Genomic DNA, 24,437 nt, shown 5'->3' with positions numbered 1-24,437 from the left:
CGTGTGTGTGTGTGTGTGTGTGTGTGTGTGTGTGTGTGTGTATGTGTGTGTGTGAGTGTGTGTGTATGTATGTGTGTGAGTGTGTGTGTATGTGTGTGTGTGGTGTGAATGTGTGTGGTGTGAGTGTGTGTGGTGTGAGTGTGTGTGTTTGTGTGTGTCTGTGTGTGTATGTCTCTGTGTGTGTCTATGTGTGTATATGTGTGAGTGTGTGTGTCTGTGTATGTGTGTCTGTGTGTGTGTGTGTCTGTATGTGTGTGTGTGTGTGTGTGTGTGTGTGTGTGTGTGTCTGTGTGTGTTTTGTGTTTGTGTGTCTGTGTATCTGTGTCTGTGTATCTGTGTGTGTGTGTGTCTGTATGTGTGTGTATGTGTGAGTGTGTGTGTCTGTGGTGTGAGTGTGTGTGTCTGTGTGTGTGAGTGTGTGTGTGTATGTGTCTGTGTGTGTGTCTGTGTGTGTGTCTGTGTGTGTGTCTGTGTGTAGTCAGATGTAATGTCACATGTCTGTAGGAAGCAGATGTAGCAGTGTACACCAGATATTGTAGAGCTTGTGAACCTGAGGCAAATGACCGTGGCTTTAAGGGATACATACATAGGAAAGCCCTGGTTCAAACACCGACAGGAAAGAGGTGTGGGAGAGATGGGGTATGCTCGTGCCTCTAATCTATGTGACATCCGAAGGCAGGAGGACCAGAAGTTCATGATTATCCTTGGCTACAAAGTGAGTTCAAGACCAGTCTGTGCTACAGGAGAACTTAGGTCCAAACACTTAGAGAGGCCCGGAGAGTGACTCGCTGCTTATTGATTATTGAGTGTTATTGCCCAGAGAGCAACTCACTGCTTATTGATTACTGAGTGTTATTGCCCGGAGAGCGACTCACTGCTTATTGATTATTGAGTATTATTGCCCGGAGAGCGACTCGCTGCTTATTGATTATTGAGTGTTATTGCCCGGAGAGCGACTCTCTGCTTATTGATTATTGAGTGTTATTGCTGCATCAGATACAGTGAGAAGCTTGGTTTCTCTAAGCACAGAAATGTTATGGGGATATGTTTTTGTTTTAACCCCAGTTGTGGGATATGGGGCTGCTTCAGTTTGTCTACAACAGCTAACCATGCCTCCTGCTCTGGCATGGCCCAGCTCCAGATGGTTTCTGTGACTGTGTGATGTTTGGAATCCTGGGAACTCTTGAGTGGATGTGTGTTAGTCAGATTTTCTAGTCCTGCACAAACATCATAACCAAGAAGCAAGTTGGGGAGGAAAGGGTTTATTCAGCTTACACTTCCACACTGCTGTTCTTCACCAAAGGAAGTAAGGACTGGAACTCAAGCAGGGCAGGAAGCAGGAGCTGATGCAGAGGCCATGGAGGGATGTTACTTACTGACTTGCTTCCCCTGGCTTGCTCAGCTTGCTCTCTTATAGAACCCAAGACCACCAGCCCAGGGATGGCACCACCCACAAGGGGCCCTCCCGCCTTGATCACTAGTTGAGAAAATGCCTTACAGCTGGATCTCATGGAGTCATTTCCTCAACGGAGGCTCCTTTCTCTGTGATAACTCCAGCTTGTGTCGAGTTGACACACAAAACCAGCCAGCACACATATAATATGCCTTTCTTTAAAGCTCCAGGGCTCGCTGTGGGAGGACGCAAACGCCACCAGAAGGGCTGTTGCACTTGTGAACTCACGGTGGTTGTGAGCAGAGGTGGATGTAGCAGTGTACACCAGATGTTGCAGCACGCGTGAGACTGAGGCAGGAGGATTGTGGCTTTAAGGGAAGCCCTGGCTGAAACACTCACAGGAAAGAGAGGGGAGAGAACTCATAGCTCATAAGCACAAGATAGGATAAATCCCAGCACGGAGAGAAGAACTGAGCACAGAGTCCAATGCCTGGCGGAGGAGGTACTGACGGCTGTGCTGCTGGGGGAGGGAAGGTCTGAGAGGAGTCTGATGTGCGCCCGCACTCCAGTGGCAGATCACACAACCAAGAGCTTCTGGACAACACAAACATAACTCGATGTGGAGAGCAGGGGGAGAGGCACGCACAAAACTGGGTGGGAAGGGAAGTGAGGGTGGAACTGGAAAGAGGGAGGGGGGAAATACGATCAAAATACAACATACAAAATCCCAGCTGGGTATAGTGATGCATGCTCCCCAATCCCAGCATTGGGGAGGCAGAGGCGGGTGGATCTCTGCAAGTTCAAGGCCAGCCTGGTCTACAGAGAGAGTTCCAGGACAGCCAGGGCCGTGTAGAGAGACCTTATCTCGGAAATACAAAACAAAACAAAAAAGTTTTTAAATGCAAAAACAGAAAGCCTGTGAGCTCGTGCAGCTTAAGAGGCCCTTGCTGCTAAGCCCGAGGACCTGAGTTTGACCCACGGGACTCATGGGCGGAGGAGAGAACCCTGTCCTGATCGCTCAGGAAAACTGTCCTCTGGCCTCCACACACTTGCGTGCATGCCAGTGGACACCCCAAAACCAACCAGTCAATGTATGTTGGGTTTTGTTTGTTCAGTTAGTTGGTTGGTTGGCTTTTTTCCTGGCTGCCCTGGAACTTGTTCTGTAGACCAGGCTGGCCTCGAACTCACAGAGATCTGCTTGCCTCTGCTGCCCAAGTGCTGGGATCAAAGGCATGCACCACCGTCGCCCAGCCTCAATGTATGTTTAAAATAAAGAATGGTATGAATTTTGTGTGTGTGTGAACTACGGGGAAAAGGAGGACAGGAAAGGAAAAGAGGAAGGGAAAGAAGGGACTAGGTGAATGCTGCAATGTAAGAATGCCACATGCATGCTCTCAGAGCCTAGGAGGAAGAGACAAAAGGCCAAAGAGAAAGGAAAACTTTGAACTGGCAAAAATACCAGACACTGAGATGGATGGAATTTTGAGCGCTCTCTCCCATGGCCCGAACGCGCCTTCGGGGCAGGATTGTCTGTTTTGTTTGTTGCAATATCTCCTGCTCTTAGAACAATGTCAGGCATTGAGTAGGTGCACGATACCTGTCTACAAGAAACTTTTGTTCCAAAGCCACAGAGTGCCTGTAGTTCCCAAAATGACCACCAGGTGGGAGTCTTTCAAACCCTGACGCCTCGGTGAGCCAAGTCCCAGAGCTGGCGTTAGTGTGCTATGCTGCCACCAGCCTAGGCCTTTCAGGGTGTCTTCCCTGGGGCTCACCTTGCCAGTCCAGTACATGCCCTGGGCAACAGCTGACCTTTCCGGCAAGAACCCTCTTCCCTACTTCCCTCTAACACCAGCCAGTTAAACAACCCTTTGTCCTTGGCCCCTTCCGGCTGAGCCCCGAGGCTCCTGGGTCTCTTCCAGGCCCGGAGATGGGGCTGGGACAAAGGTGGGGCATCTGGGTAACGGCCAAAGAAATGTCCTGGGGACTTTGAATCAGCTCTTCCACTCTTCCTGGATAGAACTATGGGATCTAGCCCCATTCTCACCTAGAACCCAGAGGTGTCCCCCGCCCCCCCCCCCAGGGCTCCAGGAGCCAGCGCCCTCCTTGGATCCACGGTTCCAGGTGCCAGCCTCCTCCCTCAGACGCAGGGCTCCAGGCCCCAATCCTCCTCCTTCAGACCTAAGGGTTCAGGCCTTCCCATCTTAGACCCAAGGGTCCAGACCCCAATCCTCCTCCCTCAGACCCAAGGGTCTAAGCACCAGCCTCCTCTCTCAGACCCAGGGCTCCATGCCCCAATCCTCCTCCCTCAGACCTAGAGGTCTAGGCACCAGCCTCCTCCCTCAGACCCAGAGCTCCAGGCCCCAACCCTCCTCCCTCCAAACCCAGGGGTGCAGGCCTACACCTACCGTCTTAGACCCACGGATCCAAGTGCTAGCCTCCTCCTTCAGACCCAAGGGTCCAGACGCCTGCCTTCTTCCCTTAAACTAGTTCAGTACCCTGCTTTTATACTCCGCAGTCCTCTTCTCTTTCCTCAAAGACCCCCTGTCTCCCCTCTGTGTTTCAGAATTGAACTCAAGGCTGACTCACAGGAAGCTTTGGGGCCTGAGTCACTCCCACCTCTCAGTTCGGCCCCTCCCAGGGCTGGAAAGAACCAGAAAATGGGACTCTTTCAACTGCTCATAGCTTCAGTATAGAGTTTGATGTCCATTTCACACGTCCATTACTCAACGGTGCCCGCTGGGGTATCTCCTACACCCAAACTTCCCAGATGATGATGGTGTGTGTGTGTGTGTGTGTGTGTGTGTGTGTGTGTGTGTGTGTGCGTGCGCGCACATGGTACGGATAAGATCCAGGGCCTTAGGCAGGGGCTCTACCACTGAGCCACGCCCCCAGCCCCTCATTGGGGGATTCTAGGCAGGGCCTCTACCACTGAAGCACGCCCACAGCCTTTTCTTTTTTTCACCTCTACCTCCAAAACCTGTGTTGTGGTTTACTTTCTTTTTTGTATTTTGTTTTTGTTTTTGTTTTTTGTGACAGGAAGTAACTCCACATCCCTGACTGGACTCAACCTCTTGATTATCATGACTCAGCCTCCACTTTTCTGAAATTACAGATGTTTAATACCACACCTGACTCCTGGACCCTCTGTGATTTCTCCTCTCTCCCTCTCCTCTCCCTCTCCCTCCTCTCCTCTCCCTCTCCCTCCCCTCTCCCTCTCCCCTCCTCTCCCTCTCCCCCTCTCCCCCTCTCCCCTCCTCTCCCTCTCCCCTCCTCTCCCTCTCCCTCTCCCTCCCCCCTCCATTTCCCCCTCCCATGCCCTCCTCTCCCTCAGCCCCTCCCTTCCTCCCTCCCTCGATATTTGTCTGTGTACATTTCTCAGAAATCCCTGAACTGGGGCCCAGAAGCTATGCAGTTGGAGTGGCTTGAGCTGTTCTTGGAGTTTGCCTCTTGTGTGGCCCTAGTCCCTGTACACGGCTCTCAGCTCCTCTGTGCAGCTAAGAAGGAAATGGAAGTCCACACCTGCCAGTGATGCAGACTGAGGAAGAGGCGAGGAGCAGGAGACATAGTGAGAGAGGGCGAGGGAAGGGGGAGAGAACGAGACAGAAAGACAGAGGAAGACACGGAAGCTCATAGTCTGAGAGAACGGAAGATGGTGACCACAGAAGGACGGAGGCAGAAAAGGAGACAGAATAGAACAGCAAAGCAGGGATCACAGATGGAAACAGATGGATGAGGGACACAGAGACATAAAGGCAGAAAGGGCATTGCGACTCTGGGTGCATACACAGAGATGGAGGCTGAGGACAGCAGCCATAGGAGAGAAACAAAGAAACAAGAAAGATGAGAGAATGAAGACAAGACTGGGTGCGTGGTTCAGTGGTAGAGTCCTGCCTAGAATCCCCCAGTGAGTGGCTGGGGGTGTGGCTCAATGGCAGAGCCCCTGCCTAGAATCCCCCAGTGAGGGGCTGGGGGCGTGGCTCAGTGGTAGAGCCCCTGCCTAGAATCCCCCAATGAGGGGCTGGGGGCGTGGCTCAGTGGTAGAGCCCCTGCCTAGAATCCCCCAGTGAGGGGCTGGGGGTGTGGCTCAGTGGTAGAGCCTCTGCCTAGAATCTCCCAGTGAAGGGCCCCAGTATAGCCCAGTGGTGAGCACAGGTCTAGCACACAGACTACCCTGTGTCCCATTCCAACAGTGAAAAATAACCATGAAGACTTAAAATGAGGGAGATACTAATACAGAGTTGTATGCAAGGTCCAGAGATGTTTCTGGGGAGGAGGAGGCAGAGATGGCTCCAAGTTCCAGGCAGCAAGCCAGCAGGGATGCCGGGGTTGCAGCATGAGGAGTCCCCAGCTGCAGCATTTTCTCCAAGTAGACACACGTGTGGTGTCCGGGTGTGACTGGGTGTGTCTCCATCCTTCTCCAGCCATGTGTCACTGAGTGGGATCATCATGTGTGCCATGGGGTGGGGCACCCCTACGGGGTGTGTTTCTGTCACTGGGCGTGTCTGTGTGTGTGTGGTTGGGAGTCTCCGGGTGTGTCTATGTGGGTTGCATTGGTGCCAGACATGTCTATCCACCGGTATCTCATTTCCCTGTGGCTGGCGGTGCACAGCTCTCGATGCCACAGGACACAGGGTGGGAAGGAGTTGTGACTGAGCGTTTCTCTGAGCCTGAGGACTGTGAGGTGAAACACCATGTTACAAGATCCCTTTGTGACCTGTCTTGATGTCCCTGTCCTGTCGTGGGTGTTGCCATGCATGGGAACATTTAAGGCCCTGGTGTGTAGACCCATGTGTCTGCTTTCTTTGTTGTATGGCCCTATTTGGATCTCTGTGTCTCACACAACATCTTGTTCTTAGCATCACGTTCACCCTGTGCCTTTGCCTTGTCTCTTGTGAGAGGTGTGTGTGTGTGTGTGTGTGTGTGTGTGTGTGTGTGTGTGTTCTGTGTTGGAGTTGGGTGCACAGGATGTGCATGTCTGTGGAGATCAGAGGTTGATATAAGAATATCTTCCTCAATTGCTCTGCACCTTACATTTATGTGCACTGTGTGTGCATGCCATGGTACAGGAGATGGCTCAGGGGTTAAGAGCACGACTGCTCTTCCAGAGGTCCTGAGTTCAATTCCCAGCAACCGCATGGTGGCTCACAACCACCTGTAATGGGATCCGATGCCCTCTTCTGGTGTGTCTGAAGACAGCGACAGTGCACTCATATGCATAAAGCAAATTTTTTAAAAAAAAGAAAAAGAAAATCCAAGGTCACTCCACATGGATCAGTTCTCTCCTTCCATCATGCAGGCTCTGGGAATTGAACTCAGATTCTCGGTGTTGGCAGTGGGTGCCCTTAAACCCTCTGAGCCTTGTCCCTCATTTTTTGGAAGCCCGGTTTTTCACAGGAACTCATTGATTGGGTTAGAATGGCTCCATGCATCTGACGACATCGCCCCCCCCCAAACCAAGGGCAGGGGTTGCAGGCGTGTGACTCTGCACCTAACATTTTAAAATTACTTGTTTTATTTTAGTCTTATTTGTGCTTGCACATGCGTGCATTCATGAGTGCGTGTGAACATGTGTGCATGCAAGTGTATGTGCGTGCATGCATGTGCATGCCCAAGTGTGTGTTGTGTTTGCCATGTGTGTGCAGGTGGAAGTCAGCGGGGAGCACTGAAGTTACAGGCTATCGAGAGCCACCCAAAGTTGATGTCGGACACTAAACCAGGGTCCTCTGCAAGAGGAGCCCAGGCTCTTACCTGTTACGACGTCTCTCCAACCCCTGCACCTGACTTTTCACAAATGTGCTAGGGATTCGAACTCAGATCCTCATACTTGTGCACAAACACTTTAACAACTGACCATCTTCCCAGCCCTACCTATAGGTTGTGTGTGTGTGTGTGTGTGTGTGTGTAAATGTGAATGTAACACCCCGTCTGATTCAGGGAAACAGCCTTTTTTACTCATGTCAGGATATATGCCCACGTTAAGGATCTTCCTTTTCCCTGAGTGTGCTGTGTTTGTGTGGCCATGCATGTTGGAATGTAACGTGTACGGCGATTGTATGTGACTAATCTGGACGTCGGTGTTCTTGTGGCCCCTAACCCACGCCTCCCCCTCAAAGGATCTCATCCTGGACTGTGCCGTGTGTGGCTAGAATGTCCTAGAATGTCCAACTTTGGATAGAAGCTGCTTGCACACTTCCGTTGACTGTTCCCTGGTTTGAGTCACATCCAGTGCGAGGGCACGCTGAGTGTCAAGTGCACCAGTGTGTGTGTCAGGATCAGTGTCAGGGGCGTGTGTGTTTGAGCCCCACACACGAAGATGTGAGCTACTGTGTGTTTCCTGTCCTCTAGGTGCTGGGTGACAGTGTCTGCTACCCCTAGACGTTTGCGCATATGGAGTATCTCTATGTGTTTCACACTCGCACCTCCTTCTGTGCCTGTTGACTGTGTGACATGTGACAGTTGTGCCTGGTGACTCTTACAAATTGGTGTGTCCATACCTGCTGTGTATTTGTGTCGCTTTTGGTGCATGTTTCCTGTTTCCTGTGGTCGGTGATGCCTAGCTCTTTCTATCCTGGAATATTATGGGGTTTTACTTGGTTTTGTTTTTGGAGACAGGGTCTCATATGGCCCAGGCTGACCTGGAACTCATAGTTGACAGTGACTGAGACCTGCTGATCTTTCTGCCTCCGGCTTCCTAGAACCCACTTTATGCCATGCCGGGATCCACCTCAGGGCTTCTGTGATCCAAAGGAGACTGCTAATGACAGCACTCCACCCCGGCCCCATTTAAATATTATTATTTAATTTTTAAAATTTATTCGTGTGTATGTGTGCGAATATAAGCCACATGCATAGGGGAGCCCGCAGAGACCAGAAAAAGGGCGTCAGATCTCCCGGAGTTGAAGTTACAGGTGGATTCGAGCCACCTGGTAAGTAGGTGCTAGAAACGGAAGTCAGACTCCTTTCGATAGTAGCACTGCCTTTTAATCTCAGTGCCGGACTTTCGAGCCCCTCCCCCCGCCCCACTTTGACTGCGTGTGACTGTGTGAGCACAACCTTTGGGTGGCCCTGAGTGCAGCGGGACGCTGCTGCCCTGCTAAGTGCTGGCGTGTGTCACACCATGTGTGTGTGGTGTCTGGGTGTGGCTGTGGGTTTCTGAACTTTCGGGAGTGTGAGTCACTTCTGTGGAGGTTGTGTGGTGTGTGCTGGTGTGTTGAGCTCCATCCCCGGCCTGTCCGTGGGGTGCTCTGTGGTGTGTGGGTGTGGTGGGTTGTAGGTGTGTACCACAGAGTGCAAACGGTTGGAGAGTCACAACCTATTGTGTCAGAGTGTGTGTCTTTGCCCACGTGGATGGGCGCTTCTTCCTTGCCCGGGGCCACAAGACACACCCCAACCCCTCCTTAGTCTCAGAAGGGGATGGGATGGGCAGCCTCCCCCTACCCAGGGACCTCCCCGTCCCTCCCCGCCCTGCCCTGCCCGCTGCAGTTACCACTCCCCAGAGGGCATGGGGCTAGGCTGTGCCTTCCAGCCAAAGTCCCAGGGTGAGCAGAACAGGCCGCTGGCCTGGAAGCCAAGCTGGCTGCCATTTGCGTACTGAGAGGTGGGGGACCCTGGGCAGGAAGCTGGCTGAGCACCAAGAGCTCGGGGGCCATGGGCGGGGAGCTGGTGACTGGCCTGGGGGCCCTGAGACGGAGAAAGCGCCTGCTGGAGCAGGAGAAGAGGGTGGCCGGCTGGGCACTGGTCCTGGCGGGAACTGGCATCGGACTCATGGTGCTGCACGCTGAGATGTTGTGGTTCCTGGGTTGCAAGGTGAGTGGAGCCCTCCCACAGGGCAGGGAAGGGACAGGGAGCCTGGTGTGAGGGAGAGGGGGAGGGAGGGAGGGGGGCTGGGGACAGGGAACCTGGTGTGAGGGGGAAAGGCTGGGGTCTGCACCCCTGGCTGTGAGAGAGGGTGCTGATGCCTTACACCCCTGAGTGTGAAGGAGAGGAGAGCTGGGGTCTGCACCCCTGGGAGTGATGGAGAGGGCTGGGGTTTGCAACCCTGACTGTGAGGAAGGAGAGCTGGGGTCTGCACCCCTGTGGGGGGAGAAGAGGGCTGGGGCCTGAACCCCTGCGTGTGAGGGAGGGAGGCTGGTGTTTTATACCGCTCACTGTGAAGGAGGAGGGCTGGGGTCTGCACTGCGGCTGTGTGAGAGAGTGCTGGCAACTTACACCCCTGAGAGTGAAGGAGAGAGGAGATCTGGGGGTCTTATACCCTGGGTATGAAAGAGGAGGACTGGGCTTTGCACTCCTGGCTGTGAGAGAAGAGAGCTGGTCTGGACTCCCGCGTCTAAGGGAGGGGATCTGAAGTCTTACACTTCTTAAGATCTAAGGGAAGAGGGCTGGGTCTGGACCCCTTGGTGTGGGAGAAGCAGATGGGGGTTCTGCACCCCTGAAACCTGAGTTACTGTGAATCCATCCTACTCCTTCCCTCCCTCCCCCACGCACGGAAGGGAGACAGTTCTCAGTGTTAGCCTTTGGGTGTTATCAGACCACTGGGGGTCTGGGCCATGTTGAGGCCCATGCAAGGCTGACCCTTGATAGCCCATCTCTGGTGAAGGGAGGGCGAGGAAGAAAGACTTTGTCATTAGGCGTCTCCTTGCTCCTTATCTAGCCTCTGCCATTTACCCAGTGCCACCAGGCTGTGCCCTGAAGTAACCGACAGGGAGAAGGTGGGGAGTGGAGCCTCCACCCCACCTCTAACGTACAGAAGTGCCGTTACCCCCAGAAGACACCTGTTATTCATTTACCAGATAGTGGTTTACCATGGCTTGAACTCGTCCCTAGGGGAGAGGAGACTTGGGGTTCAGACTTGAGTCTGCAGGAGGAGCCTCAAAAAGTCTCACCAGGCATGGGATCCAAGTACTGGGGAAGTGGGAGGCAAGAGAATCAGAAGGTTAGGCCCAGCCTATGCTACATACTGAGTTGGAGGCCAGCCTGGGCTACACAAGACCTTATCTCAAAAAACAGAAATAAATCCAAACAATGGGGTGGGGGAAGAACACACTCAAGAGAGCTATCAATCAATCTCTGGAAGACCAGGGAGTGAGGTGGGGCTGGGACAGGTCTTAGCAAGCCCCGGGAATATTCTGGCTCTGGTCAGGTTTGTGGCATAAGAGAGATGGAGGGCAAAGGTTGGGAATGCGGCCTGAAGGGGAGACGCACTTGTTCAACAGAAAAGTTGAAGCAGGGGCTCGGCCTGTGTGCGCACGCGCGTGCGCTTAGGTGGACCGTTCTTTGAGAGAACTTCTGGGCCCTGGGATTGAGGATTAGGAAGGGGCAGCAGCTGCTGTGAAGTGACCGGCAGCCACATGGACGGTCAGGGCAGGACAGCTTCCTTCAGCCAAGTGGCCAAGGAGAGGGCAGCCACTGCAAGGGGGTGGGGCTGTCCAGAGCCATGCCAACAGGAAACATGGCTGGGGCCGGCCCGGCGCTCCCACGCTCCTGCACCGCGCCCAGCAGGGGAGGTGGGGGACCTGGGAGTCCAGCAGAAGGGAAGGGACCAGGGGGTCTCTTTTCCTTCATCTCTCCCTTTTCACTACCTACCCAGGCCCTCTCCTCCAACTGTGATTCTGAAGGAGCAGATGCCACGCTCTGAGCCTCAGTTTGCCCATCTCTGCAACCGTAGCCATGAGTGCTCTTCCAATCTTTGTTTGAGACAAGGTAGCCCAGGTTGGCCTGGAACTCGCAATGTAGCTGAGGATGACCGTGTACTTCTGATCCTCCTGCCGCCGCTTCCCCAAGTGCAGGGACCACAGGCAGGTACCACAACACTCGGTTTACACAGGATGAGGGTCAAACGAAGGCTCTGCATGTGCTAGGTAAACACTCTTCCAACTGAGCTACATCGATACCTAAAACCCCCTCCTATGGCTGCCTTGGTGACCTCCATGCCCCCTCCCTCCCCAACTCCATCTCAATCGAACAAACTTGTTTTTCACCGAACGAGGACACCTGCTCTTCAGGAGGGGCGGGTGCCAAGAAGGTAGGAAGGAAGAGACAGAGCCTCGCATGAGGTGAAGCGGAGAAGATGGGACAGAGACTTGGGGAGGGAGAGAGAGAGAGAGAGAGAGAGAGAGAGAGAGAGAGAGAGAGAGGAGAGAGAGCGCATGCCACAATGACAGAAAAGGTTCCAGAGTCACTGAGAAACCCTAGTTGGAGAGATGCACACAAAGGGATAGAAAGGCAGTGCATGATGCATGGACCACTCTCCTCCCCCAAGACACACACACACACACACACCACATACCACACACACACACCACACACACACCACATACCACACACACACCACGAATACACACCTAACCCACAACACATAAATAACACCCACCAACACACACACCAAAACAAACACACACACATGCGCACGCGCACACATCACACCACATACAACACATACACACACCACACACACACACACATACACCACACACACACACACACACATACACCACACACACACACACCACACATACACACACATACCACACACACACACACACCACACACACACACACACAAACACACACACACACACACACACACCACACACACCACACAAACACCCCACCCACACCACACACACACACCACACACACACACCAAAAACAACACACACCACACACACACACACACACAACACACCACACACACACCTCCCACATACACCCATACTCACACCCCACACACCACACATACAATACCACACATACAATACCACACATACAATACCACACACACACCACATATACACATACACATACACACACACACCACACATACACACACTACACATACACGTACACCGCACATGCACACACACACATATGCACACCACACATGCACACACCACACTCACCGCACACACACACACACACACCGGACACGCGCATGCACACACACAAGAGTTGGGCAGTAGCTCAGTTGGTAGAGTACTTGCTTAGCATGCGCAAAGGCCCTGGACTCGGATCTCCTGCTCTGGACTGTAAGGCTGCTTGCCTGCAATCCTAGCACTTAGGAGGTCTAGAAGCAGACAGAACTCTCAGAGAGAGGGGCATAAGAGACCCCCGTCTGGGTGTAGAATTGGAAAAGGGGACCCCCCCCACCCGACCCCCGCCGTAGGAGAAATGAATTGCATTGTGGGAAAGTGGCTGGTGTCTGAAGCGATAGGGGCTGAGACAAACTGAAAAACTGAACGGGGAACTGGGGAAGGGTGAAGGATGACGGGGGAGGGGAAGGCTGGGGACAACAGCGCCATTGTTCAGACAGGGGTGGGGGGAGGCCCCCCGGGGGCAGGAAACTGGCCCTCTTCCCCTGCTCAGAGGCGGGGTGCTGGCGCAGGCCCAGCCAGGGAAGCTGGCAGAGGGCTGCGGAGGAACAGGTGCAGGGTTCAATGAGGGAACCCGGCAAGCCCTGCCCTGGGACAGTATCTCCCTATGGGCATCGGCTCATCTTAGGGAACTCAGCAATTCTCACCCCCAACTCTCTAAATCCTTCCTCCCTAAATTTTAGCGCTCTCCAAGGCATTGCCACACAAAGAGAGGAAGAGAAAAAAACTTCTGGTACTTTATGTAGGCCCTGAACTTCCGCCCCATGTGCCCTGGGCACATAGCCAGAGGAAGTGGTAGGAGAGGGGAAGAAGGGGCTCACGAAGCAGGACTGGGGACCCCCCCTCTGGGGAGCTGGGGCCGGGGGTCTTGGGGTTCATTCCCCAGATTAGAGAAGGGCAGATGATGCTGTAGGAGACTTGAGTGACTTGAGTGACAGTCTCTAGTCTTTTCTGGAATTGGGTTCGGGGCAGGCCCAGGAGATGGAAGGAGCATGCTCGTGAGGCTGGATGTCTTTTTCTAGACATCACATGCACGCACAAATGAGGAACTGTTTTTCATAGGGAAAGAGAAAGGATGTGAGTTTCAAGGCTCCCTGATGGTGGGGGAGTGGAGGGAAGTGAGGATGAGACATGGCTGTCTGGCTTAGATGCTCTCCATCTGCCATAACCCAAGTAGACCCCAAATTGGAAATCCTCCTGTCTCAGCCTACTGAGGCTGGGATCATACGTGTGACCTACACACTAGACTCGAGAATGGTTTGAGATGTCAGGAGGGCCTGGTTCGGGAGCCAGACGGTTGGGAGTGCAGAGATGGCCTTTCTGAAGGAAGGGAATGGGGGTGGTGGAGTGGCAGCGCCACTCACTGTCTTTTGTTCCCCACAGTGGGTGCTGTACCTGCTCTTGGTTAAGTGTTTAATCACGCTGTCCACTGCCTTCCTCCTTTGTCTTATTGTGGTCTTCCACGCCAAGGAGGTCCAGGTAAGCTGGGTCCCACCCCTCAGCTTTGCTCTACGTGTACCCTTCTCCTTCCCTGAGATGCATGAGTCCACACTTTTGCTTGCTGGGGTGGAACCAGCCACAGACAGACAGACAGACAGACAGGCAGGCAGGCAGACAGACAGATTCTGCTGGCTTAGCTGATTCATCCTCCAGTGTAGCCCCCATGTGTTTCCTTGCCACTTAGAGATGGTGGCAACGCCTGCCCTTCCAGCTCCCAAGTCCCAAGACCATTTACTTTTTTAAAATTAATTTCGGTGCTGGGGACTGAAATTTAGGACCTTGCACTGAGCCACGCCCCCAGCCCCTCACTGGGGGATTCTAGGCAGGGGATTTTTTTTTTTTTCCTCTTTTTTTCCAGAGCTGGGGACCAAACCCAGGGCCTTTCGCTCGCTAGGCAAGCGCTTTACTGCTGAGCTAAATCCCCAACCCTGTGTACTTAAATTTTTAACATTTATTAATTTATGGGGCACACTTAGAAGTCAGAAGGCAAATTATTCAAGTCAGTTCTCTCCTTTTCCCACGTGGGGTTTTTAGGAATCAAACTCAGGCCATAGCATTTGGAGGTAAAGGCCTTGGCACACTGAGCCATCGCAAAGGCCCAAAGAATGTGAATTTTAACTGAGCGCCTCTTAGGTGCCCAGCACATCCCAGGGTGTTGCTGTACATGGCTGAGAATACTGTCTTACGTGGTAGTCAGGCAACTGGGGAAAAGATCTGGAGAAATCAAAATGGGAATGGCATTGTGTTTCAGTGAGACCAGAGTTTGAAGATGGCTAGGAAGAGTTGTTGAGTCTGGAGGAGGGAAAAAAAACAAAACCCTCACACTAGGGGCTGACACTACTGTGGGATGTTAAGCATTAGGTGATTTGTGATTTCAATAGGTAGGGACACAGTAATATAGGGTAGAGGTCCTGCCTAGAATCCCCCAGTGAGGGGCTGGGGGCGTGGCTCAGTAGTAGAGCCCCCACCTAGAATCCCCCAGTGAGGGACTGGGAGCATGGCTCAGTGGTATAGCCCCTGCCTAGAATCTCCCAGTGAGGGGCTGGGGGCGTGGCTCAGTAGTAGAGCCCCTGCCTAGAGTCCCCCAGGGAGGGGCTGGGGGCGTGGCTCAGTGGTAGAGCCCCTGCCTAGAATCCCCCAGTGAGGGGCTGGGGGCGTGGCTCAGTGGTAGAGCCTCTGCCTAGAATCCCCCAGTGAGGGGCTGGGGTGTGGCTCAGTGGTAGAGGCCCTGCCTAGAATCCCCCAGTGAGAGGCTCTCACATTGAAAAAAAAAAAAAACAACAACAAAAGAACAAACAAAGAAACAAACCTCAGAGAGAGCAGTTCATGCTCTGGGCCCAGTGTTCAGTTGCCCTGTTGTGAGACCCAGGCCTCAATTTTCAGATTTGTAAATTGGGAGCGCTAGTACATGAATCTCTGTGTATTTATTGAGTCACATGTACAGGGGACAGAGCAGTCCCTAGGGCGTCCAAATGCTGCATAAATGGAGCGAAGTGTGGCAGCACCCACCTGTAGTCCCAGCACTTGGGAGTCTGAGGCAGGAAGATCATTCAGGTGAGCCCAGCCTAGGTTATAAATTACCTGGCGCCACCGTGCACAACGTGGATGCTAGCGATGTTGACTCAGGGAGTCAGGCTTGGTGGCAAATGCCTTTATTCACTAAGCCATCTCACAAGCCCTGACTATTATTTTTGCCAGCGGTGTTAACCACAGAGTCATAAGTGGGCAGAGCCCTCAAGGATGGGCAGATAGCCCTGGGAGGTCGATGGTTCTGTCTCGGTCGTTACAAATCGGTCTGCCAGTGCACTCAATTCATGCAGGAGGAGTATTCCTTCTGAAAGTAGGCCAGAACTATCCCAGAGAGTTGGAGAAAGTGGAGAAGGTGGAGCGATGACTTGCTGGGTTCCCGCCTGCCTCCTTCCCCAGCCCCACGCCCCGGGCAGCTATCTCTGTCCTACCCTTTCCTGGCCCAGGGCGTCCTCCACATCTTATCTCGGGGCGCAGGCCGGGTGTGCCACTGCCTGCCCCGCACCTGACCTCTTTCCCTGTGTCTGTCCCTTCCCTGAAGCTGTTCATGACTGACAACGGGCTCCGGGACTGGCGCGTGGCGCTGACCCGGCGGCAGGTGGCGCAGATCCTGCTGGAGCTGCTGGTATGCGGGGTGCACCCGGTGCCCCTACGGAGCCCGCACTGCACCCTGGCGGGGGAGGCCACAGACTCACAGGCCTGGCCGGGCTTCCTGGGCGAAGGCGAGGCGTTGCTGTCCCTGGCCATGCTGCTACGTCTCTACCTGGTGCCTCGCGCGGTACTTCTGCGTAGCGGGGTCCTGCTCAACGCGTCCTACCGCAGCATCGGGGCGCTCAACCAAGTCCGCTTCCGCCACTGGTTCGTGGCCAAACTATACATGAACACGCACCCGGGTCGCCTGCTTCTGGGCCTCACGCTGGGCCTCTGGCTCACCACAGCATGGGTGCTGTCTGTGGCTGAGAGGTGAGGGGCCTGGAGCACAGGGAGGAGAGACACCAGGGTCTGCTGGATATGGTGGTGCAGGCTACAATGCTGGGGGCTAGCCAACATCAGGGCAGGCTCACACTTTCCGTCCTTCTTGGCGGAGAAATCGGAAGCCCTTGAGATGGTTCCCAACTTCTGAGCCACTTAGAACACACACACACACACACACACACACACACACACACACACACACACACACACACACGGGGGTGGGGAGCACGAGAGCAAGAGCACAAGCCCAGGCAAATCCACCCTTCCGGCTCCCATAGTGAGTCCAGATTCAGACTCTGGTAATAGGGCTAATCCTAGTAAGTACCTTGTTGAAAGGAACAGCTTTTCCAAATTAGCGGGTACCATAAGTGCTTGCTGAGTCTGGAAAGCAGACATTTGGAATTGCTTTGCTGGGGGAATTCCCTGCAGGGCCTAGCTGGTGCTTAGCAACTGTAAACAGATAGGGGGAAGCTACTACTCGATTCCTAAGGATCCTCAGGGTCTCAGAGAGAAATCCAGCCGCTGGCCTGAGAACTGGCAATAGGACTTTGGGGCACAGGCCGCCTCCAACACCCCAAGTACCTCAGTCTCCTGAATGCTGAGGTTACTGATGAGTGTCACTGTGTCCTGCTCCTGACAGGCCATTATTATTATTATTATTATTATTATTATTATTATTATTATTATTATTAGTGATGTCAATCATTTTGACCCCGATCTATCCCTTGAAGGCCATGGAGCCTCTTTGAGGATGTTAGATAAAAGTGTAGCTTCCTCTGGATAGCTCCTGCCAAGTGAACTTCAGGCTGGGTCACAGCCCCATCTCAGCCCTCATCCCCACACCCTTGAGTCTAGCGACCCTGGCTGGTTGCCTTGCTGAATTCAAACAGGCTCTAGAGCAACCGCTCTCAACTTCCCCAATGCTGCGACCCTTTAGTACAGTTCCTCACGCTGTGGTGACCCCCCCACCAGAAAGTTATATTTGTTGCTCCTTCAGAACTGTAATTTTGCTGCTGTTGTGAATTATAACACAAATATCTCATGTGCAGCCCCTGTAAAAGGGTTATTTGAACTCCACGAGGTCGTGACCCACAGGTCGAGGGCCACTTGCCAGTCCTGGATTCGTACTTTGCAGCTGAGAATAGTTGAGCATCTGAGAGAGGTCACACAGCAGAGAAGAGAGCAGAATTTCTGGCCTTCTATCCAGATGTTTCTTGGCGTTAAAAGTGGAGCAGGAAGAGAAACAGTGTTAGAGGATAAAGCACCCCCAGGCTGGGGTTTCAGAACTAAGTTCCCTTTGCCCGTAGGCAGGCTGTCAACGCCACGGGACACCTCACAGATACACTGTGGCTGATACCCATCACATTCCTGACCATTGGCTATGGGGACGTCGTGCCTGGCACCATATGGGGCAAGATTGTCTGCCTGTGCACCGGAGTCATGGTGAGTACTGCCCCCCAGGACCCTCTCCCACCACTGCTGATACTCATGGCTCAGAAAAACCAACGTAGGTCCTCCCTGACATCCCTGAGAAATGCTGGTATCTGGACTCCACCTCCAGCTTCATCCTTTATTCAAGACCCAGATATCAACCCCATTTCTCTCTCCTCTTCACCTTCTTCCTTCTCCCCCATTCTCCCTCTCTCCTCCTCCTCCTCCTTAAAGTTAGGGTTTTGCTATGTATCCTAGGCTAGCCCCAAACTCCCTATGTACTCCAGGCTGGCCTTTAAACCCTCAATCCTCCTGCTTCCTCTTTCAAGCATGCTGGTCACTACAAATAACCTAGTTTGAGACTGTTGTCCCTTCGTCTAGAACCCAGGGTTCATTTCCCCAGAGCCAGGCCCCATTTCTTCCTGAGCCAAGGGATCCAGTCTCCTGTCCTCCCCTAGAGGGAGTTGGGTGGAAAGTCACCATCTGGAGTATGTTTTGAAGACCAGGCTTCATAGATTGGTCCCCATTTTGTCCCTTGCCAGCTATGGAGCTCAGGCAAGCCACATGATGTTTCTGGGCCTCGCCCCCATCTGTAAAGAGGGTGCCAGTCCCAGCATACTCCTTGTGGAGTTGTTGAAAGGACAAATGAAGACCGTCACGTCAAAGGTTCAAACAGGAAGCACAGGCAGGACTGGGGGTGGGGTGGGGGAGATGGCGGTTTCGGTGATGGATCCTACACTTCTGTTCTGACCCCAGCCCCTGAGCTCTCTGGGAGGAAGTGGGGGTTGGGGGGGTGGGCAGTTGTTGTAATGGATCCCACGCCTTTCTGCAGTTTTCTGCATCCACCCATGCTCCAGAGCCCTTCAGGCAGAGGCTCCTATCTCCAGGCTATGCCCCACCCTCACCTCCTCCAGGCTCTGTCCCCTCCCTACAGTCACCCTCCATCTCCTACAGATTCCCACCACCACCATCCAGTTCCTTCCACCCAGCTCCTTCTCCCTCTCGGGGGCCCAGCCTCAAGTGCCTTGGCCTAGCCCTTCCCACAGAGGACCTAAGCCACCAGCTCCCAGCTCTGATGCTGCCCCAGGACACATTGAGTCCATGGGTGAGCAATGGTGTGGTGAACAAGTTGGGACACACACAAAGTAGGTGAACGGAAAAGCCAGAAAAATATCCCTGAGGATCAGAGCCCCTCAGGGCTGTGTCATTAGACAGAAAGAGAAACCAAAAGTATGAGGCATGATAAGTATACACACACGCACACGCGCACACGCACACGCACACGCACACGATGCCTGGCTCAGAGCCTCCATGGCGCAATGAGATAATAGCATCTTTTTAATACTTTTAAATTATATTTGATTATTTATTGGGGGGTTGCATGTCAGGGCCCTCGTGTTGGGGTCCAAGGGCAACTTGTAGAGAGTGGGTTCTCTCCTCCGCTGTGAGGGGTTTGGATGGGGCTGCAATTCCGATCACCAGGCCTAGTGGCACCCACTGGGTCACCTCAGTGACTTTTCTATGTTGTTCATTTTGAGGTTAGCAGGATGGACAAAGGCTCTTGTAGCCCAGGCTGGCCTCAAGCCTGCCATATAACTGCGGCTGATCCTCCTGCCTCAGTGCTGCCCCCTCCTCCCCTGGTACTAGGTCTATAGGTGTGTGTCACAGAGCCTGACTCTGTAGCAGACAGGTCCTCTGTAGCAGAGTGCTGTGACGTTCTCCAGTGCAACTGGTGGCATTTTCACAGATACTGAGAGATGTCTGTCCCCTAGAGAGGCCGTCCTCTCATCTTCTAATCAGTCATTTAAGGAAAGAGGCATTCGAGCTGCAGGGGGGGTGATGGGTGGAGCATGCCTGGGAATCCAGAACTGGAGGGTCCGTGCAGGTTTGGGGGTAGCCTGGGCTACATAGAAAGACTCTGTCCACATCCTAAGACAAACGGAGCTGGGAATTTGGCTTGTCCAGCATTCATGAAGACCTGGGGTTAGAGGTACCCGATATGGCGTTAACTGAGTGTTGTGATAAGTGCCTGTAACTCCAGCACTTTGGAGGTGGAGGCAGAGGTCAGAAGTTTGAGGTCGTCCTTGGTCACATAGTGAATTCAGGCCAGCTCTGCTAATGGTGGAGTGGCAGTGGCTGTACAGCCCTCAGTGGCTATGAGAAGACAGACAGGTCCCAGTCCCACAAAATCACATGCCTTGCTTGGCGTGCCCACAGGGGGTCTGCTGCACGGCTCTACTAGTGGCTGTGGTGGCCCGGAAGCTGGAGTTCAACAAGGCGGAGAAACATGTGCACAACTTCATGATGGACATCCATTATGCCAAAGAGGTGAGGCTGGGCACCAGACGCACGGCTGTAGCTCAGTGGTTAGACCCTTGCCTAGCTCACCTAAGACCCTGAGTTCAACCCCAAGCACTGTGTCAACGGGCATGGTGGTGTAGACCTGTGATCCCAGCATTAGGAAGACAGATGCAGGAGGATCAGGAGTTCAAGGTAACCCTCAGCTCTGTAGTTCAAGGCCAACAGGGCTACAGGAGACCACCCTGTATTAAAGCTGGTCCCCTTGAAGTGTGGTAGTTCATGTGTGTGGCCCAGTACTCAGGAGGATTAGGCAGTGAGGTGACAGGGAATTTGAGGCCAACCTGGGCTACATAGCAAGACCCTAAAGGAAAAGTCCAGTCCCCACACTTCTAAGCCAGGCCTTCCAGATTCCCGGGGCGCCCCTCTCCCCTGACACTGTCATCCCATCAGATGAAGGAGTCGGCTGCTCGGCTGCTGCAGGAAGCCTGGATGTACTACAAACACACTCGGAGGAAGGACTCCCGCGCGGCTCGCAGGCATCAGCGCAAGATGCTGGCTGCCATCCACACGTGAGGGCCTCCCCGTGTCCCTGTCACCTCTCTGCCTAGCTCGTGTGTGTGCCCAGGCCTGTCCAGGACACCCATGAGTGACCATGACTCAGTGCTGGTGGCCCTGGATTCCTGGGATCCCTCCTGCTCTGAGGCAGGCTGCTCCTTTGTCCCCTGGTTCCCCTACCCTCTCACTCACCCAGGGACCAAGTTTAAAACTGAGTCCACCTCCCCGCAGGTTCCGCCAGGTACGGCTGAAACACCGGAAGCTCCGGGAACAAGTGAATTCCATGGTGGACATCTCCAAGGTACCAGGGTCCTGGGGAGGAGGTCTTGGGGAAGGGGCAAGGTGGGACGGAGGATGGAAGGCAGTGAAGGAGGGACTCTTAGACCTAGACACCGTAGCTCAGGCTAACACTCCAGAGGAGACTGGATGAATTGTGAGTTCAAGACCAGCCTACGCTACCTGGAAAAAAAGAAAGAAAGAAAGAAAGAAAGAAAGAAAGAAAGAAAGAAAGAAAGAAAGAAAGAGCGAGCGAGCGAGCGAGAGAGAGAGAGAGAGAGAGAGAGAGAGAGAGAGAGAGAGAGAAAGCAGGTGGTGATGGCACACGTTTAATCCCAGCACTCGGGAGGCAGAGGCAGGTGGATTTCTGAGTTCCAGGTCAGCCTGGTCTACAGAGTAAGTTCCGGGATAGCCTGGATAGCTACACAGAGAAACCTTGTCTCAAAAATGAAACAAAACAAAACAAACAAGCAAAAAATCCCCAGATAACCCCCACCCTAAGGCCCAGTGAAAAGGCTTAGTGACCTGAGTTGTATTCCTAGAACCCATAATAAAGGTAGAAGAACAGAACAGACCCACAAAGTTATTCTGTGACCTCCATCCAGTCTTGTGCCCGCCACAGCCCTCTGCACGCACAATAGTAAAGATTTTGTTTTTAAAACAAACTGACTCCATGGAAGGGGAAATCACCTGGGGGAGGGGGAGGGGGCTGAAACACACAGATGTTCAGTAAAGGTTACCGGATGGAGAATAAAGCCTCCCACGCTTGCGTAAGATGCTGGCTCCTTTTAGACTTAAGGGGAAAAAACACCCCAAGAGCGCCAATGTTTGGTTTCAAATCATCTTTATCATTTACATGTGGACGGATATAAATTTCCTTCCAGGTGCAACTCTTAAGCAAATAAAACCGGGCAAACTTACAGCTCAAACACTGACAACAAACCCAACTTTAAAAAAATTTTTAAGAGACACGGTGACAGGTGATAAAGTTGTTTCAGCCAAAGCCAGTTCCTAAGGCTGTGGTGAAGCGGGTACCCGAGGGCGGAGGGGTCCCCTCGCTGCTAAGGTTCAGATCCTTCGCCTCCACCAGTGATGATGACGTCATGCCCCTTTGGCCTGGCTCACACTGGCCCTTCTTTATATAGTGGCCTTTTCTTGTTAGCCCAGCACAATTCAAACAGCCACCCTTGGCACTGAGGCCATGGTAAACATAGACACAGCTCCCCGGACTACATGACACGTCTCAGAAAACAGGATGGTTCCGGTCAGCAGGAATAGGTGGGCCGCTACGGATGAAGGTTATGGGACCTGAGCACAGAATTGGAAGGCTCTCACAGCAAGCTCATAGACAAGGTTGGGGAAGAGCACTTGCCTGGCAAGCATGAAGTCCTGGGTTCAATCCCCAGCCCTGAAAAACACCAGGCATGGCGTGCATGCCTGTGACCCCAGCATTTGGGAGGCAGGGGCAGGAGGAGCAGGAATTCAGGCTTATTGGGACCGAAGAGATGACTCAGCGGTTAAGAGCACTTCCTGCTCTTGCAGAGGTCCCAGGTTGCGTTCCCAGATCCCAAATGGCAGCTTTCATCCGACTGCAACTCCAGTAGCACAGCAAATTCTGTTCCAGCTTGGGCTACAAGAGACTCCCCCAATCCCCCCAAAAAGAACAGTCCTCCAGGGACAGAGAGAGCTCGGCAGTGTTCTGCTATCCCACACTGTAGAACAGACGGGGCTCTCCTCCGCCCTCACTCCTGTGTTCCCCTCCCACTCAGATGCACATGATCCTGTGCGACCTGCAGCTCGGGCTCAGCACCTCGCACCTTGCCCTGGAGAAGAGAATCGATGGGCTGGCAGGGAAGCTGGATGCCCTGACTGAACTGCTCAGCACTGCCCTGCAGCAGCAGCAGCCGCCAGAACCCATCCAGGAGGCCACATAGCTGGTGAGGGGGCAGGGGCTGGGTCAGGAAAAATCCCGAGGGAGAGACAGGCACCTATGGCTGTGCCTGCTGTGGCTGTTGCCTATAGATAAGACCACCCTTTCTCTTAAGCTGTCTCACCTCTTAAGACTCTGAGTTCAGAGCTGGACTTGAAGCGATTCCTTCTGCACTTCTCAGCCTCACTTTTCACGCTTTTGTGCGCGGGGGATGGGGGGGGCAGCATGGCCAAAAGATTAGAGATGGAATCTAGGGCCTTGTGTATTCTAGGCAGGGGCTCTACCACTGAGCCACACCCCAGCCCCTCACTGGGGGATTCTAGGCAGGGGCTCTATTATTGAGCCACGCCCCCAGCCCTTCACTAGGGGATGCTAGGCAGGGCTCTACTCTGAGTTATATTCCCTAACTAGCAGCTTTTGGCTTCCCAGCCCTCTCCCTTTTTTGATTGGTCTCTGTGTCCCTGTGCACACCTGTACCCTCCTTTCCTGGGCTTTGGCACCCTTCTGTCTTCCCACCTCTGGACATTCTCCGGCTTCTGCCAACCTCCACCTCTGGCATCCCTGCCCCTATGATTTCTAGTCTGTTACCGATCTATACATTCTCCTCAGGACCCACAGAAGAATCAGGCTATGTACCGAAGGACTGAGCTCAAGGACATCCTCCCTGCCGATTCTGACCAAGCCCCATGAATAAATCACCTCAAGATGCCAGGACACAGTGGATCCACGTTGAGATGCATGGACTCTGGTGGTGGCAGCCATGAGTGGACACTGGCTTGGACCTCCCATGGCAATGGGGTTACTATGGTCACCACTACACATAGGCCATCATCAAAAGTCCTTTCTGCTGTGCTGCTGCTGTTCATGACCCCTCAAGCTCTGTTGGAAGAGGAGGTGCCCGGGGTCCAAGATGCTAGGAAGAAGCTTCAGTCACCGCAGGCCGGCCTCGCTGAAGGAACCAGGTCCGAGCGGCGGGAGGTGCTGCCCCCTGGTGGACGCTGCTTCCCCCAAAATGCGGAAACTGCGCGGGAGTAGGGTGCGGGGTGCCGCTCACCAATCTACCCTCATACTTTGTAATAAATGGTAAACAAAGCCAAAAGCTGCCGTTTCTTTCCAAACACCCAAGTCCTTCAGATCTTGCTGCGGGAGGTATTTGCCCTGTCCCCAACCTCAGTTTCCCCAACTGTAGAGGGGTCTGGTGGCATATGCTTCCCCATATGTTCTCACCACTCAGGAGGCTCTGGGTTATCAAAGGACTTGGGGGGCAGAGGTAGGAGGATCTCTGTCAGTTCAAGACCAGTCTAGTCTACATAGTGAGCTCCAGGACAGCTAGGAGTACATACTAAAACCTGGTCTCAAAACAAACAAAACCAAAACCAGTGGAAGGCAGGAAGAACTTGAGTTTGGGGCTAGCCTCAGCTAAATTTGGGGGTGCTCGCCTATAATCCCAACACTTATTATAAGGTGGAGGCAAGATTAGGAGTTCAAGGCCAGTCTCAGCCACATGAGATCTCGCCTCAAAAACAACAAAATGGGTTGGTACAATGGTTCAGTGGGTTCAGGAACTTGCTGCCAAGCCTGACAACCTGAGTTCAATCCCCAGGACCAACAAGGTAGGTAGAAGGAGAGACCTGATTCCCTTAAGTTATTCTCTGATATAGTGGCAAGTCCCACCCCCCAGT

At 53.4% G+C, this 24,437-nt stretch overlaps 1 protein-coding gene across 2 annotated transcripts; it reads left to right on the top strand.

Annotated features, from left to right (window-relative positions):
- Positions 1–8,661: 8,661 nt before the first annotated feature.
- On the top strand, positions 8,662–23,854 carry Kcnn4 (potassium calcium-activated channel subfamily N member 4). 2 transcript variants are annotated; one of them, XM_032894228.1, is made up of 9 exons: positions 8,662–9,199; positions 13,731–13,739; positions 15,829–16,250; positions 17,570–17,705; positions 19,911–20,021; positions 20,445–20,563; positions 20,781–20,850; positions 22,595–22,762; positions 23,365–23,854. In XM_032894228.1, exons 1-8 carry the CDS (start codon positions 9,041–9,043, stop codon positions 22,757–22,759), a joined length of 1,191 nt encoding a protein of 396 aa, XP_032750119.1. In that variant the 5' UTR covers positions 8,662–9,040; the 3' UTR covers positions 22,760–22,762; positions 23,365–23,854. The 2 variants fall into 2 exon arrangements, with proteins under 2 accessions (XP_032750119.1, XP_032750118.1); XM_032894227.1 differs by having other exon boundaries at positions 8,668–9,199; positions 13,644–13,739.
- Positions 23,855–24,437: the final 583 nt, after the last annotated feature.

The sequence above is a fragment of the Rattus rattus genome, chromosome 2, assembly GCF_011064425.1.
Source record: "Rattus rattus isolate New Zealand chromosome 2, Rrattus_CSIRO_v1, whole genome shotgun sequence".
NCBI classification, from domain to species: domain Eukaryota; kingdom Metazoa; phylum Chordata; class Mammalia; order Rodentia; family Muridae; genus Rattus; species Rattus rattus.
This window is presented reverse-complemented; position numbering and strand designations above follow the sequence as displayed.

What these genes read in the sequence shown, in the direction of transcription:
- Kcnn4 (XM_032894227.1), top strand. Translation starts at nt 9,041, where the DNA reads ATGGGCGGGGAGCTGGTGACTGGCCTGGGGGCCCTGAGACGGAGAAAG. An exon ending in TGTGGTTCCTGGGTTGCAAG is followed by an intron (nt 9,200 to 13,643) that starts GTGAGTGGAGCC and finishes TGTTCCCCACAG; the next exon opens with TGGGTGCTGTACCTGCTCTT. An exon ending in ACATCCATTATGCCAAAGAG is followed by an intron (nt 20,022 to 20,444) that starts GTGAGGCTGGGC and finishes TCATCCCATCAG; the next exon opens with ATGAAGGAGTCGGCTGCTCG.